Source organism: Pollicipes pollicipes, unplaced genomic scaffold (assembly GCF_011947565.3).
Source record: "Pollicipes pollicipes isolate AB1234 unplaced genomic scaffold, Ppol_2.1 Scaffold_6052;HRSCAF=7182_pilon_pilon_pilon, whole genome shotgun sequence".
Lineage (NCBI taxonomy): Eukaryota > Metazoa > Arthropoda > Thecostraca > Pollicipedomorpha > Pollicipedidae > Pollicipes > Pollicipes pollicipes.
In genome coordinates this window covers 26,343,376-26,360,911 of record NW_023596805.1, presented here as the reverse complement: position 1 = coordinate 26,360,911, position 17,536 = coordinate 26,343,376, and the positions used below count along the sequence as shown (strand labels likewise).

Below are 17,536 nucleotides of genomic sequence, written 5' to 3'. Positions count from 1 at the left end.
GCGTTCCAGAGCGGCAGTACCACTCGCACCCGCGCACCGACCCCTCTCAAGGTCACATCACTGCCTGAGAGAGGTCGGGCCGGTCCCAAGAGCAGAACCCCGCACCCGCACCCCCCCACTGCCACACACCCCATCTGAGAGGCCGGCGCAGGGTACCGAGCAAGCGCGGCCCGCGGTCGCGCCCCCCCACCCCCCCCCCCCCCCCTACCCACCACCCCCCACACCGCACCCACACAACCACCAACCCCCCCCCCCCCCCCCCCCCCCCCCACCCCCCCCCCCCCCCCCCCCCCCCCCACCTCTCCAACTGCTGCAGCCGCCGTCAGCTGGCAGCGAGTCGCGCGGCGCCCCGGTCTGAGCGCCGCCCGAGCAGAGCCGTCGGACTCACTTCTTGGGCTTGAAGTCGTCCTTCTCGCGGCGCAGCGCGGCCATGGTCGGCACAGGCTCCGAGGTGCCGGCGTGTGCCTGCACCGACGCCTCGTGCACACGACAGAACGGGTTGATCAGCTTCTCCAGCGCTGAAAGGTGGCGACGCGTTCGTCGTACGGCACGCGACTTCGACGCGCCGTTTACCGTCCGCACGGAACTGGCCAAACGCTTCAGAGAATGGGTCACAGTGAGGTCTCAGCGGTTTGTAAGATCGTGATGCACGTGTGCAGCGCCTAGTTCTGCTTTGCCATTTCAGAGTTTGGACGCAGTCTGGACCTTCTGGCTTGGCACCTCTGCTCGAGTCAATCCATTGCTATGCTAGGCGAGAAAAACATATTATGAGGCATGCCGGGTTACAGCTACCAGTGGGTAGTTGTCGATAGGGCACATAGATGACCTTTCCAAGGCGCACCGGCTTCAGCCTGTATGCACGTCAGTTGACACGTCATAATGGGGTCCCGTATGCATGTATCAGCGATCGAGCCGGCATGGACAGTTTAACGCCGCAAGTGTCTAAAGAGCCGTCAAGGGTCATCTCGGCGCACCAGTCTGCAGGTCAGGTCAGGTTCCGTCGCCAACGTCTGAGGAGCCGCAGTACCGATCACAATAAGGCAGGGCGTTGAGAGCACTCATGCTTTTGTGTCGGAAAACAAGAATAACCTCATGCTCATGATGTAACGAACTGGTTCAAACACGTGTGTAGGTCTTCCTCAGCACACGTACAAAAAAGAGCACAGAACATGGAAGAAGAAGAACACTACAAAAGGTGTCAAACGCTGACCTCGGTCGTCGTTATTGTAATTAACTTTACTGGACAAATATTGAATTACGAAATGGTGACGACAAAACAGAGGCGGGCTTTAAAAGTGTCAACGAATAAGTCATGGCGTTCGGTGTGGGCCTGCGGTTTCTTATTGAAAACGAGTCTGCGATCTTTCATTCAGCAGGGTCTTTATAAACTTGGAGGACAGTTTTTTAAGATAACGCCTCCCAAGAACGGCGTATGATGCTTCTCGAAATGTTCTTCTGCACCATGTTTGATGTTTGAATAAAATGCTCGCTTTATTTGCGTGCAGTATGAAATGCTAGCATCTGATACATAGATATATACATCCATTATATATACATTATATATTATATATATATATATATATATATATATATATATATATATATATAAGCTATGGACCAATATATTGCATTGTAAGCACCAGCTTACTTCTATCTCCCACTACTTGCACCACAATGCAACTTATTCAATTCGCATCATGTACTATTTGATTGAGAATAAAGCGGCGAATGAGAAAAAAACAGGGCAGTTTTCTGGTTGTTTGGTTGTTGGATTAGAGCCCTTTCGACCAGAAATGATCATTTCAGGACTCTGTGATGGGGGAAAGTGGGTTAACGGTGGGGCAGACGGGCATGCGCCTGGGGGACCAACCGACGGGCTTTTACCCGCGCTTGCGCGCTGGGGTAAAAGTAATTTTACCCGGTCGGGGTCCCCCTTCCCACAGGGCTCTCGGCCCGCTCGTGGCTGACGCATGCAGCCTGCCCCGGACAAGCGGGGTGTCGCGCGGACGCGGGACGAAGCGAGATAGGGGATAAGAGAGACGGATGTGATAGGGCAGGTTCAACGATTAGCCACGTGGCGCTTAACCAAGGGGCCGTGCGTCACAACCGATGTCACTGTATGATATAAACACATGGAGATGCTTCCTTGATTAACACGCTATGCACAGGACAGAAAAAAGTTAAGTATAAATGGATTGGGAAGCCACACAAAAGGCGCACTTTGAAAAACGGAAGTCAAGACAAAAAAGACTCGACGCCAGAATTAGAGCAGCGCACGAGTGCCACCTACCGATCGTGGACGGCACTGTGGGTTCTTCCTTCTCCCGCTGGGATCGCGCCCAGTCCACTCGGCTTTTGATGTCCTCGTTATTAGGCTCCACGTGTTGCGCGAACTTCAGGTTCTGCAGGGTGTACTCATGACCGCAGAACACTTGCTGTCGACAGCACACGACCAACGGTTGGTAAATGAGCCTGTTCTGATGAGTAAGTTCAGAGTCATCTTCCCTGGCTATTCCGCAAACTTACACTGTGTGGTCTGCCTTTATGCTCCATCAACGGCGAAACAGCGTAACTTATCGAAAAGAAAATGGCATCCAGGGGGCCATACCGATGAAGGTGACAAACTCCACAAGCGATGTGCCTCACTAACCGCTCCCCCGCCCCCAAAAAACATAGTTGCCTTTTCAAACGGGATTCAAGCTCGTGTCCTTCGTTCGACCACGACGTCCACCAGCCTTCACACCCGCATCGAGCCCCTGCACTGCTGGACCTGAAGCTCTCCTGACCAGAGGCAAGCTCGAAAATACCACCTGTCAACAGCCACCAAACAAAAACGACGGACCAAAACCAACAGCGTACACGTGAGCACACATTACAGGCACTTGATCTGTGTCGATCTATGGCCCCTCACGTGTCTAGCCCCACCCCTCCCCGCCAGCGGAGCCCGGACAGTACCGGTACCGGTACCCGCAGTGTAATACACATACCGTCTCTCCGGGCAGGCTGCCGAGCGTCTCCACCAGAGCCGCGTACATCTGGTCGGCGGTGCCCTCGAAAAAGCGACCGCAACCCCCCTGGAACAGCGTGTCCCCTGCGGCGGAGGAGCAGAGTCAGACGCTCACGGGCGCAGGGTGGTGGACACGCGGCTCACAACATAGAGAAGCATACGTGTACTGCGAGGCGTGATTGCACGAACCTGTGAAGACGGCAGGAGGCTGTCCGTCGTCGCCCTTGACGAAGAAGCAGATATGGCCGCTGGTGTGGCACGGCGTGAACAGGCACTCGATCTGTGGACACGGCGGGAGCCATCTGTCACAACACGGCGTGAACAGGCACTCGATCTGTGGACACGGCGGGAGCCATCTGTCACAACACAGCGTGAACAGGCACTCGATCTGTGGACACGGCGGGAGCTAATCTGTCACAACACGGCGTGAACAGGCACTCGATCTGTGGACACGGCGGGAGCTAATCTGTCACAACACGGCGTGAAGAGGCACTCGATCTGTGGACGCGGCGGGAGCTAATCTGTCACAACACGGCGTGAACAGGCACTCGATCTGTGGACACGGCGGGAGCTAATCTGTCACAACACGGCGTGAACAGGCACTCGATCTGTGGACACGGCGGGAGCCATCTGTCACAACACGGCGTGAACAGGCACTCGATCTGTGGACACGGCGAGAGCTTACGTTACATAATCCACATCGCACGCGCCAGAAACCCAAGCCCTGTTCAGCTGGGAATGGCAGCTGCAGTGGCCTGCTGACCCGACCTGTTGCCGGCGTCACAGGCCTATGAGCTGACGTCACAGAAGGCCGTCAATCCTCTGCCGCAGTAGAAGTAACTGAGGCTGTCACGTTCATATAACGCCTATTACTTATGTCCTGATCAAAGTCGCTCAATAATTGCAACTATTTGGCGCGAACCATTTGAGTCGATATATATATATATATATATATATATATATATATATATATATATATATATATATATATCGAAAGAAGTCAGCAAGCAAAAGAAGTTTGAAGAGGTGTTTGATGCGTACTGAGTCATTGCCACGTGAATTATTTAAGAGCGTGAGAGACGGTGCAGTCCGACCGAAGTATCAGACGTTCAGCACGTAATGCGGGACAAGAGCGGAGCACGTGACGCACAGTAAGCGTTGTGTAACATTGCCGACACCGAGGTGGCTCATCGCGACGCACAGAGTATCTATGGGTGGCGTAAGTGTGACTGACCCGTGAACGACCTAGCATGACTTCCACCCGTCTTGAATTCCGATAAAATGCCTGCCTTTCCTGGATACCCGGTGTCATAATTTTCAGTTTGTTGGTGCTCGCCGCACCTCTTGAGCTCTGTCATCGGCCTCGTAGAAGGACGATATATCCGCGGCAGGTAGAACCTCGGCCGAGTTAACTCACCCACGACATGAAAATCAGGCTCCGTGACCTGACCTCATAGGACACCCAGTTCGCTGACCTAACGCCATCAAAACACTCGGCTCGGCGATCTGACCCCCAGACCCGGGCCCCACGACCTGACCTGGAGACTGCCGACGGGGAGCGTGTCGTCGTGACCTGACCTGACCTGACCTGGAGACTGCCAACGGGAGCGTGTCGCCGTGACCTGACCTGGAGAGTGCCGACGGGAGCGTGTCTCCGTGGTCTGACCTGGAGACTACCGACGGTGAGTGTGTCGCCGTGACCTGACCTGGAGACTACCGACGGTGAGCGTGTCTCCGTGGTCTGACCTGGAGACTACCGACGGTGAGTGTGTCGCCGTGACCTGACCTGGAGACTATCGACGGTGAGCGTGTCTCCGTGGTCTGACCTGGAGGCTGCCGACGGTGAGTGTCTCCGTGGTCTGACCCGGAGACTACCGACGGTGAGCGTCTCTCCGTGGTCTGACCTGGAGACTGCCGACGGTGAGCGTGTTTCCGTGGTCTGACCTGGAGACTGCCGGCGGTGAGTGTGTCTCCGTGGTCTGACCCGGAGACTACCGACGGTGAGCGTGTCTCCGTGGTCTGACCTGGAGACTGCCGACGGTGAGCGTGTCTCCGTGGTCTGACCTGGAGACTGCCGACGGTGAGCGTGTCTCCGTGACCTGACCTGACCTTGAGACTGCCGACGGTGAGTTTGTCTCCGTGACCGACGCGGCGAGTGAGGGCGCCGATCCTGTCGTCGCCGCCCAGCACGGCCAGCCCGGCCTCGTGCGAGGCCAGCTTCTCATTGCCGCCGGCGTGGTCCCTGTGGGGCGACGGACGGTGACGGTAGCGGGCGAGCGCCGAGCGGCGGCGGGCTCGGTCGGGTGGGCGGCGCCATCTCCCCGAGCGGACAGCGGGAGGGCGCCGAGCGGCCGCGGGCTCGGTTGGGTGGGTGGCGCCCTCTCTCCGAGCGGACAGCGGGAGGGCGCCGACAGGCGGCGGGCTCGGTCAGGTGGGTGGCGCCCTCTCCCCGAGCGGCCAGCGGGAGGGCGCCGACTGGCGGCGGGTTCGGTCAGGTGGGTGGCGCCATCTCCCCGAGTCAGTGGGTTAGCACGGCTCCCAGACGGCGGCCCGGCCAGCCGACATCACCCCGCCTGAGTCCTGCTACCTAAGGCCCACCCTTAGACAGATTGGAGCGCGCGGCAGTGCCTCGTGGCCGTGGCTATGCGCGTCAAGCCCGCTCTGGTTCTCTTAGTGCGCACACTGCAGATATCACGCGACTTATACGCTGTCACTGCTACAGCATGCTTCCAGGTGTTGGTAACGACAAAATGGCAGGTGGCAAAGGGCAGACTTGCCCCGGGGGCAGGGCAGTGCCCCAGTAGGGCCACCGGGGACGCCCGGGACAGCGAGGCGACACTTGGCAGGGCTAGTGGGGATGCCGTGGCATCGCTGCCAGTGGCGGGATGGTCACCACGGGCGGTGCGCTCACTCACCAGTGGTGGTGTGTGGTGAGCACGGTAGTCAGCTGAACGCCCTCCTCCTTGACAGCCGAGCGCACCGAATCCGGCTCTACCGGATCCACGACTGCCGCCTGCTTGGTCTTCTCGTCCACCAGCTGCGGTGAAGGACGGTCGACAAACCGGTAGAGAAAGGCCAGATGGTTGGCGGCGGAAACTTCGGTCGCAAGGGGATACTGCGAGGACGACCATGGCCTACACGGATCAGGTGTAAATCGAGCGAACGTCTACTCAAACTGCCGGCGTTGTAATAAAAGCATGGCTACACACCCAGCACAGTTCGAGCATACGAATGCAAGTTCATGAACTGGCGCAAGAATAAGTGTCGACATATTAAAACGCTTCACCCGTGTAAATCACACATGACACTCATGAATGGTTTCCCCATTGCATATCCTCCCCTAAGCAAACAGACGAGTGCACACAACTGAATGTGGACGGTAGCGATGCGACAAATAGCGACGCAAATGTATGCATGCGGGGAGAAAGAGCTCCGTGGTCGCCCAACAAAACGCGAAGGCATCTCCACTGGTTGCGCAGGAGCCACCACAGCTTGGGGGGTTCACGCAAGATCACAGCACTGACCAGGTACATGTAGTTGTCCTGCAGCGCTGGTATGATGCGCACCCGCATGTCTGTCTGACTGACGGTCCTTGGCTGACTGTGAAACTGACGGCGAAAACCCAACGCGGAAATCTTCTGAACTGGGGAACGAGCGTGCTGTCAAATATGGGCAAAGCTACGGAAAGAAAATCGGACATGGCACACAGGCCGGTGATGAGAGAGGAGGTCGCAGGTGTGGGATAGAAGTTTATTATTGAATAATTTATGACAAGGTTTGTGTCTTTTAACTTTCTTGTCTGCCATCAACCATATACGCAATATCCCAATCAGCCAGTCTCTAACCAAGAAGCAGCAACCAAAACGTGCTGCAAAACAGCCAGTATTGTATGTGGTTAACAAGGACGCTTACTCTAGTGGCGTTTGTCCACATAAAACACTGCTTTTTTAGCATGGCCAATGCAATTCCGTGGCGTGTAGGCTGAACGACCAAGTCCAGCATTCCCCGCCCCTAACCATCATGGGCAATGCAGTGTTCTGGCGACCCCAGCCGATGTTCTGGCGGACAGCCGCCGTTCAGTCACGACAGGCACCCGCCACATGGCACGTGAGCTCACCTCTCCCACCCTGATATCACGCTCATAGGCCCCCATGCCCTGTCGCCTGCGCTCTATCACGCGGGGTCATCCAGCAGGTAATCCAGCAGACATACAGTGGCGGGATACAGGTGGATGTATACAGGTGTCCGTACACAGGTAAGGATGGGTGGAGGGGGGGGGGGGGGGGGGGGGGGGGGGCGAGCAAGATACTGTACGACGAGTCCGGCAGACGGCAGAGGCACGGAGCAGGAGAAGAGCAAGACATGGAGTGAAGCAATGTGCGATCTGCCACAATTCAGGGGAACACCAAGAGCATAGAAAGCAAATGGTATGAGTACCCATTAATGGTCTGATGTCAATATCAAAAACTGGTATGGCGCTTTTAACAGTTCAAAAACATGACACTCTTGGCCGTCTTTCATCCCCTCATTGCCCCACACTAAGACTTAGCAGGCGTGATTGGCCACAACAACCAGACCTACCAAAACACCGACAATGTCTCCAAGTTCCGACGATTATTACATACATCTCGCCATCTTGACAACCAAGCCAGACTGTACACTCTGGATGTTCGCAGAAGCCGCGAAAATGCAAAATTAGACACAAGAACCTTATTTACCATTGACCGAGTTACTTTGTTAGTGGAAACACGTGAGTGCCAGACAGACAGAATTTCAGACTTCTGAAGTGGGATGTCAGTGGTGAGGCAAGCGCTTAATGAGCGTTTGATGCACATACCCTTGAAATAGATGGCTGTTATTCCCTGGGAGACCCAGTCAGGCACATGAGCGAAAATTCGCATGGCCAAATTCTCCATCTAAAACGAGAAACAGCTTAGAAACAGTTCAAAAACATGACACTCTTGGCCGTCTTTCATCCCCTCATTGCCCCACACTAAGACTTAGCAGGCGTGATTGGCCACAACAACCAGACCTACCAAAACACCGACAATGTCTCCAAGTTCCGACGATTATTACATACATCTCGCCATCTTGACAACCAAGCCAGACTGTACACTCTGGATGTTCGCAGAAGCCGCGAAAATGCAAAATTAGACACAAGAACCTTATTTACCATTGACCGAGTTACTTTGTTAGTGGAAACACGTGAGTGCCAGACAGACAGAATTTCAGACTTCTGAAGTGGGATGTCTGTGGTGAGAGAAGCGCTTAATGAGCGTTTGATGCACATACCCTTGAAATAGATGGCTGTTATTCCCTGGGAGACCCAGTCAGGCACATGAGCGAAAATTCGCATGGCCAAATTCTCCATCTAAAACGAGAAACAGCTTAGAACAACTCATCATCGAAAAGTGATAACATTTTATGAAAGTATCCAAACTTTGGAATGGCTAACTTCTTATGGTTCACACACACTGAAAAGCAGATACCGTCTATGCAGTAGAGTTGTGCTGACCTAAAGTCAGAGTCAATACCAGTATTAGCCAACATTTTTAAATATAGGCATGGGTGGCTGGTCAGACACCCTTTGCTTGGGTGGGGCTCAATTTGTCCCTGCTGAGATCTCAGGAACTGATGGCTAGACACCAAACCCACAGGGTGTGTTTGTCTGTAAGTGAACTCAACTAGGTCAAATTTTGAGGATTCTGGGCATGATCTTCCAGTCAACAAACTCCAGGTTGGTCCCCAAAGTGTACCCAGAACCTAGACATGTTCTGAGCAAAGGTCACATGATCATTTAAGGTCAGTGACCTTGTTTGACATTTCAAGGGTCATGGTGACCAAAATCATACAAGACTGCTGCAATATGTTCCCCACGACAAAATGCTGACCAGGATCATATAAGGTCAGTGACCTGCTCTGATCTTCAAGAAGCCCATGGAAGATGTCTTATGCAGTTCCTGTTACCAATAAATTTAAAATGAGCATCAGAAAGCACCCCATACAGCAAGCCCCAGAGTAAAAAAACAGGTTGGTTTTGACCTTGGTCTGACCTCCACACCTGACCCTAGGTCTATGGAATTTTATCATCCAATTGTTGTGTCACCTGAGGAAGTATCTCAGAGATGTGCAGCTTTGCCTAACACTCCAAGTTCCATCAGATTGAACAAGACTCCTAGAAACTGGCTTTGCTGAATCCATGGCCTGACTTTAACCTGCCATAGGTCAGCAAACTTACGAGGGACATCCCATTTTTTGGTATCACACAATTTGTTATTTAACTGTCTCCAGATATGCAAAATTTGGTGCTGCCGTGGCTGTGCCATGCCATTTGAAAGCCATCACAGAAAAATCAGGAGGGTTAACTTGACCCACCACCCCAGCATGTCTTAAGTCACTGCAGAATCTGGACCTCTACACATCATAGTGAGTCAGAATGAGGATGCACACATTCTCAGTTAGATCAACAATGAGTTGACAGGAACATTGTGATAGTCACAATTCAAGGTACCATTCTGAAAGCTTTTATGGGCATCAAAGAGGGCAACAAACATATGTGTTTAGACCTCAGCAAAACACATGCTGTCATCAGCACAAGAACCTAAAATCAATGTAAGGTGCCATAGTCCGGGGGAACACAATCCTAGCCCACCAACCAGCAGCCTGTGTACCAGCCTGGAACCATGTGCATCCAGGTCCAGGGTCACTGCACCTCACAACACTGTGTGGTAGAACATCCTCCACTCAGTGAATTGTCTTTCTAAAATGCAAGAAGCATGCTTCCCAATCTAGAAGAAAGCAGAAACTAATAACTAGGCATGCAAAGGCTCAAAGGTGCAAATGCATTCAACTTAAGTCATCATGTGTTCAAACCTCTAGATCATGGTTATTTATTCCAGATAGATGGAATCAGAAATGTATGAGTCACAAGGCCATTCCATATACTGAATACCTCAATATAAGGTGCAGGACATGCCCTATGGCACAGCCCAAAGCAGAGGCAGCCCATGCCAACCATTCAAACACATATCAATGTGATGGTTAATGTGATGTGCAATGTCCCAACAAGAACCATTAGAATAATGCCTGGGTTTAGGCCACTTGGGGGAAGGGGCTAAAAAAACTGGTTAACCACCATTCAGCTGACACTGTCATCCTATCTAATGTATTCTATCTCTTACATTTCAACCTGAGTGGTGCAAGAGCATAGAAATAATTGTGATGGATCAATATTTATAACCTGGTCGCAGCCTAGCTATATCTGCCAGCCAACAGTGAAGCAAGCCAGCCCAACTCCATGGCTATGCTCCGAAATGCATGCAATATGCATGTTTGACATAATTAATAGTGGGTAGCAGTATTTATAGGCACCTGCCAGTTCAGGAACCCACAGAGGCATTTATGCAATCATGAGGAGAGCCAGTCATTTGAGTTTTTACAGAATGAACCAATGCTCATCTGAATTGTGGCCCACACTCATGTCTCATGCCTGTTAACTGTGGCAGAATAGTTATGAACAAAAAGGAGGCAGAGCAGAGAAATAAAAGAAAACATATCCCAAAATACATAAATGTCTTGTCTCCTAATAAGGCCGACATTCCTCTCGAATGTTGGTTATGGACGATGCGCAATCCAGTACAAATGCGCTATTTTCTTGCTACATAACTCTCGGATTTTTAGCAGCGGTAAGCACTACCAGTTATGAATATCCACATTTCAACAAAGACTCCAACAGAAAAACAGATGTGCTTACATTGCTTCAGTGTGGTTCTTATCATCACCACACGCCTGACCCTACACTGCCCCTAATCCCTCCCGCCGGCCTCTGGCTATCGCAAGCGTGTTTGTTCCGGAGCAGGTAAAAACGCCACTGGTGAAGACAACATGCTGCAAAGATGCCAAATAATAGAAGTTTTCTCGCTGGGCTCCTAGTCCGCGAAATATCAAACGAAACATTAACCGTATACATCATCCGCCGCTACCCAAGCCAGCATATCAAGCAGGGACCTATGTGGGCCGAGATGCTGACAGTCATTTGGGGCCCATCGGGACTGCCCGCTTCGGTCCCATGTGAGCAAGTCATAGGCAACTAACTGGGTCCCACAAGCGTTCTATCGCCCTGGGTCCCACATGCGCAGCCCGCCTGGGCCCATATGCAGCCAAACTGGAATCCTCATGGGGCCCACCTGGGCTGCCCAGTGGGGACCCACTTTGGTCCCATGTGCGCAATGGGCATGTCATGGGCAATCAACTGGATCACTTTCCCTCCACAACGAAGGGGTCCTTCCGATCTCATGGGGGGAACCCGATATCAATGTGGAGGACTCCGGACCGGCGACAGTGAGCCCGCTGATCATCGTGTACGCCACCGTCAACAGGATAGGTCTTCCGAAAAATGGAAAACCCAAGACCAGTGGGGACGGCACCTGAGCGATCGAGGGTGCCGCGGCAGGCCAATAAAGAGGCTCCCGTCAGCAGCGTACGACCAAGCGAGAAGAACCCAGCACCTATGTGGTGGGTCCCTGAACGATCAGGAGTGCCCCGGCAGGTTGAGATATTGGACTCCGCCAGCGCACACGGTCCCCCAAGCATTCGGGGAGAGCCCAATATTTATGTGCGGGGTCCCTAAGCGACCGAGTGTCTTGGCAGATAAACGTATATGGCCCCGATAACAGAGAACGGTCATTCGAACAGATAGGAAGCCCTCATGGTCAATGTGACGGGTCCCTGCGCGATCAAGTGCCCGGGCAGAGAACAGAAAAGACTCCGACAAGAGTGTAGGGTTCTCTGCAATAGCAGCAATTGGACAGCGCCCCAGACCAATGAAGAGGGCCCCTGAGCAATGAGCGGCTCAGTAAGTTAACTTACGCGATCACAAGTAAGAAAACAGGATTCTCTGAGCAAGTGGAAGGAACCTTAGACCAATGTGGAGGGTCCATGAGCAGCCGGGTGTGCCCCTGCAGGTTAGCATACGCGCCCCCGGCAAAGGCTTTTGAGGCCTTTAGCGTGGAATGTAAAAAATCCATGGAGGGCCCCTGATCAGTGAACAGTGCCCGGACAGGCTAGCATGTAAGGCTTCGACAATAGCGTAGGGCCTTCCGACGGTGACAGGTGATAGGCGCCACGCGGACGCGATAGGCAAACCGCAGTGGCTGGGGTCACGCCAGCTGATATCGCCGTTAGGTAGTACGACCTTGACCTTGAACTTGACCGAGCGGCCCTCCGGGTGGTCGGTATCATAACAGTTCCCCAAAGACGATACGAACTTCGTCCTAAAATCATCGGAAGCACCCAGCGCCTGAAGCGGAAATCAACTGCGACAACGGAATACGCGCACAGAGATAGAGTTTACGCGTATAAAATCAGCGAGCGCAAACAAAATAGCGTACAATACGCACGCTTCTACGCGTAATTTAAAGTTCATGTGAGAGCGTAACTCCACATCACTTAAACAATGCGCATGTAAATCTGCGTTGGATGTTTTCGCCCCAGTGCACGGCAAGGCGCCGCAGCCGTCATCATCGACGACCGCTGCGACGGAACGCTGGTGCCAGTGTACAAGTCCCTTGGGTCGACAGCTCTGAGTAGGGCAGTGGCGGTTCACGCTGGTGCTGCTCCCCCATGACAGCCTCGGGACAGGGTAGTTGGCGTGTTGCGCTGGTGCTGGCCCCCACGGCAGCTTCTGGGCCAGGCAGTTGGCGGGTCGCGCTGGCGCTGCCCCCCCCCCCCCCTAGGCAGCCTCGGGGCAAGGTAGTTGGCGGGTCGCGCTGCTGCTAACCCCCACGGCAGCTTCTGGACCAGGCAGCTAGCGGGTCGCGCTGGCGCTGGCCCCCACGGCAGCCTCGGGGCAGGGCAGTTGGCGGTCGCGCTGGTGCTGGCCCCCACGGCAGCCTCGGGGCAGGGCAGTTGGCGGTCGCGCTGGCGCTGCCCCCCCCCCCCCCCACGGCAGCCTCGGGGCAGGGCAGTTGGCGGTCGCGCTGATGCTGGCCCCCACGGCAGCCTCGGGGCAGGGTAGCTGGCGGTCGCACTGGCGCTGGCCCCCATGGCAGCCTCGGGGCAGGGTAGTTGGCAGGTCGCGTTGGCGCTGGCCCCCACGGCAGCTTCTGGGCTAGGCAGTTGGCGGGTCGCGCTGGTGCTGGCGGCCCCCTACCGCTTGTCAGCAGTGAAGAGCGAGGACACAGAACACGTCTGTTCCGTCAGTAGATCCGGCCACTTGGCATCTTTGCCAAGTGCCCTTTCCCCCCTTATGCTATTCATGGTCTAACTGTTGACATCAGTGACGCGTCAGCGGGTCGGAGTTGTAAAGAAAGAAGAAAAAACGAATGTGATTATGCAGGCAATGTGCTGGGCATCTTTCCCTGAAAAATAAGAAATTAAAAAACCCTTTTGAAATGCCACTGGTGTAAAAAAGATCACGAGGTCACGGGGTAGAAATGACTGCGAGTACTCACTTCCACTTGTAATCGATGCAGCAAATCATCTCCTTTCAAATGAAGTCACGTTTTGATCAGATCTAGGCAGCCATTACACAGATAAAACATTTTGTCTGGTCCCATTTCCAGATTGCCCGAAATTTCCACGACCAGTATTTTGCATCACATGGAGCCTGGAATCCCAAGAATCGCTTCGGTGCGAGTTTGGTTGTGATATAGATGAGCACCGATGCCAAATTTCTTCCAAATCGGAGGGGTTATATTGAATAATCATGGGCCTCTCGTGGTGATTTGTCCTGGAATAGCTCTACACTGTGCAGAATACGGCCGATCGCCGTCTTGAAGCTCTTCTCGAGAGAAAATCGCGTGTTACTTCTTTAGTGTTAGCTAAGACTGCTTCCGGGTTGAGCATTTTGCTTTTTTTTGTATCCAGAGGGCCACGAATTCTACTTGCGGGGAGTGGGGGGGGGGGGGGGGACAGAAAGATCATATCTTCCTCTTTTTCCCTAAGCTTCCGTCATAGGGAGGGGAAACTTCTTCCACGCCTTGGCTGCCCAGCTCCGGTCGGATAACAGAAATGTCAAGGTAAGGCAAACGGCGCTTTGAATCAGTTTCAAATAAGCGATTGGTTCTCCCACATTTAGTTGCATACCGTTTCTAATGATTGCGTTATGCGTTGAATGAGCTAACGACAATTCACCGATGCATGCCCGACTCATGAGTAAGCGGCCTGAATTATGTCCAGATCGTTTATCTTTCTAGACTGCGGGCCAGAAGACAGCTGAAAGGTCGGCTCATGCACGGACAGATGGGAACTCACATCAGTCGGCGGTCGGAAACTATGCTGCATAAGGCGGTCTCCCACGTTAATTCGACCCAGCTATCGTGGAAGTGATCTGTTGCAGCGTTTGGTGGTTCGGTACGGTTCTAGTGCCAGTGATATGCTGCAGTCTTATCGCAGTGTCAAGGCATATCGCCCATAGTGCACCACGCCAGCCCACCACCACATCCCACCAATGAGGTGGCTAGTGTCGCGGTCGTCGAGGGCAACAGCGACACACTCCAGCCCACCGGCGCCCCGGCTCGACCGCCGACCACCCACTCCACCCCGGCGGCGCACCGGCTCAACCCCCGTCCACTCACTCCATCCCGGCTCGACCCCTGTCCACTCACTCCATCCCGGCTCGACCTCTGTCCACTCGCTCCATCTCGGCTCGATCCTTGTCCACCCACTCCATCCCGGCTCGACCCCTGTCCACTCACTCAATTCCGGCTCGACCCCTGTCCACTCACTCCATCCCGGCTCGACCCCTGTCCACTCACTCTACCCCAGCCTTTCCGCGGCTGGCCATGCCGTCTGTCACCAGCTTCCTGCTGTGTCTGGTCGTGCTGTCCCGCCCGCTGGAGTGTGTGCTACTGAGGCGCCTCCCGCCGTCCTGGGCCGGCGCCGGCCTGCTGCAGACCGTCAGCGCCGGCAGTGCGTCGCAGTGCGCCATCCGGTGCGCGGCGCTGCCCGGCTGCCACGCCGTGACGTACGCGATGGCCTCCTCGCCGCGCGCGTGCCTCCTGCGCGGCTGCGGGCGGTCCTGGCTCCGTCACGGTGCCAGCTGTTACCGGGCGGTGCGGCGGCCGGTGCCCGGCCCGCAGGCCGATACGGCGTGCGGCCGGCTGTGGACGGGCGCTCACCTCACTTCAGTCCTCTCCGGCGACGAGCAGGCGTTCCTGAACACGTTGGCGGAAGGCATCTACACCATCTGGATCGGATTTCACCACCCGCCCGGAGAGTCGAGCGGCGTGTTCCACTGGCTGGACGGGAGCCCGGTGGGGTACACCAACTGGCTGGATGACGAGCCCCACGGCAGCGCGTCGGGCAACCTCTTCGCCTATCTCGATGTGGGTAAAGGCTGGAGAGCGACTGGCACAGGCGATAAATATTACATTTGCAAGTATCTCATTTAGTCGCGTGTATGATCCACAAAAAGCCTTGCTCGCTGGCCTGCTTGTGGAAACATGTGACAAGTTATCTAGCCGTGCCTGAGCGTGGGTCTTGGTGGATCTGTTTGTTTCGAGCCGCCGTGTTTTTCATCAAGCCGTAATGCTGTTTTGACCACCGATTGCCTGATTTGCGCACGCGGAAATACATTGTGATCTGCAGCAAATCAGTTTTTGTCTCGGATGCGGTCGGACAAAATCCACGGGATAATGGGATTAGGTAGTGTTAGTAGCATCTCACCGATTGCCGCTTGGCCACGCTAACCATGGCATCTCACCGACTGCCGTTCGACCACACTAGCCATGGCGTCCAGCTCCCATGTAAGTAGCATCTCACCGATGGCCGTTCGGCCACACCAACCATGGCATCTCACCGACTGCCGCTCGGTCACACTGCCATGGCGTCTCACCGACTGCCGCTCGGTCACTCTGGCCATGGCGTCCAGCTCCCACGGTCATGATGTAGCATTGCTACCGAAGGGTGAACGCTATTTTATGGATAACGCATGGGTGATTAAAAAAAAATACAGCATACACGGCCTTTACAATATTATGAAGATCAGATGAATGTCAGGAATGCATGCTGTAGGGTGGTCTGACCGGCCCCGGCCGTCCCATCCCTGGCCCGGGTCACCATGGGTCGCCGGATAACGCCATTCTGTAGTGGCTGCCTAGAAACCTCGAAATCTTCCGCGCTGGTTGTAGTGAGAAACAACACATGATGACAATGCTCGTTAGGTCTTTTGTGGCTGGGTATGTCGATATTTTTGTTACAGTGTTGTTGTATTCCTATTTTACAGCTTTGCTGCAGCTACTTGCCACAGTCCGCTTCAGAAATCAAAATACAGGTATGTAGGTAAATCCAGAAAAAGTGAGATACAACGGTGGTACTCAAGCGTTGATACCTTTTTGCGGGTGTTAGTTTATGCGCTAATGAATGTTCTAATGCAAAACAAATTCGGCAATATTCCCGTAAGCTTTGGCTGGTTCAGAGCTCCCGTCATTTATGGTTAAATGTTGTGTTGAAGAAGGTGTGACATTCTGGACACCTCTGTTCTTCTGCTCCCTGGCCAAGTACCAAAGCATTTTCTGATGCATGAATGCCTCAATCAGCTTGCACGTATGCAACAGCATGCGCATCGCAGATGGCTCACAGTTCAGGACATGACAGAGGATCTGGTGCGCCACTACGTACCAATATGGTTCCACATAGACCAAAACGACACACGCATCAGTGGGTCAAAGAACATCCTTCATACTCTAAAGCACCTGAGGCTTCTCCCAGACCTCATCCAAGGGATAATACAGCACATCGTGGGAACGAACGCGTGCTGGCTTGATCGCGAATCTGCGCCCTTAGCGATGATGAATGCCGAGGGTGCAGGGATCAGGCGATAATGAATGACAAAGATGCAGAGATCAGGCGGTGATGAATGACAAGGATGCAGATGTCAGACATGAATGACAAGGGTGCGGAAATCAGGCGATAATGAATGACAAAGATGGAGAGATCAGGCGGCGATGAATGACAAGGATGCAGATGTCAGACATGAATGACAAGGGTGCGGAAATCAGGCGATAATGAATGACAAAGATGCAGAGATCAGGTGGTGATGAATGACAAGGATGCAGAGATCAGGCGGTGATGAATGACAAGGATGCATAGATCAGGCGGTGATGAATGACAAGGATGCAGATGTCAGACGTGAATGACAAGGGTGCAGAAATCAGGCGATAATGAATGACAAGGACGTAGAGATCAGATGATGATGAATTACAAGGGTGCAGAGTTTCGGCGATTATGAATGAAAAGGGTACAGTGATCAGGCGATGATGAATAAGCAGGATGCAGAGATTGATTGATGATGACGATCAGAAGATTGGGTGATGATGAATGACAATGATGCAAAGATCACATGATAATGAATATCAAAGATGCGGAGATCCGAGTCCAACCCGTAAATCGCAAAGGAAGATGTCTGTACGGGTATCGCAAGCGAAATATGTGCGTTGGATTAAACGTCTCCAGCGTTCAGTATGGTCCCATGCTATGCTCCGTATTCAGTGAAATGATATGCGTTGCCACCTGTGTTGTACTATTTCA

At 53.6% G+C, this 17,536-nt stretch overlaps 2 protein-coding genes across 5 annotated transcripts in view; one reads left to right on the top strand and one right to left on the bottom strand.

Annotated features, from left to right (window-relative positions):
* Positions 1-17,536, top strand: part of LOC119104453 (2-oxoglutarate dehydrogenase, mitochondrial) — a 53,456-nt gene that overhangs the window by 1,229 nt on the left and 34,691 nt on the right. The gene's annotated exons all lie outside the window — the stretch shown is intronic.
* On the bottom strand, positions 354-10,867 carry LOC119104454 (hydroxyacylglutathione hydrolase, mitochondrial). 4 transcript variants are annotated; one of them, XM_037228156.1, is made up of 9 exons: positions 10,761-10,850; positions 8,300-8,378; positions 6,532-6,650; positions 5,923-6,044; positions 5,117-5,249; positions 3,197-3,287; positions 2,988-3,091; positions 2,291-2,435; positions 354-518 (listed from the first exon to the last, which is right to left on the bottom strand). In XM_037228156.1, the coding sequence occupies exons 2-9, from the start codon at positions 8,376-8,378 to the stop codon at positions 385-387; spliced, it is 927 nt and encodes a 308-aa protein (XP_037084051.1). In that variant the 5' UTR covers positions 10,761-10,850; the 3' UTR covers positions 354-384. The 4 variants fall into 4 exon arrangements, with proteins under 4 accessions (XP_037084051.1, XP_037084052.1, XP_037084054.1 ...); XM_037228157.1 differs by lacking the exon at positions 10,761-10,850 and adding an exon at positions 10,673-10,757; XM_037228159.1 differs by lacking the exon at positions 8,300-8,378 and having other exon boundaries at positions 10,761-10,867.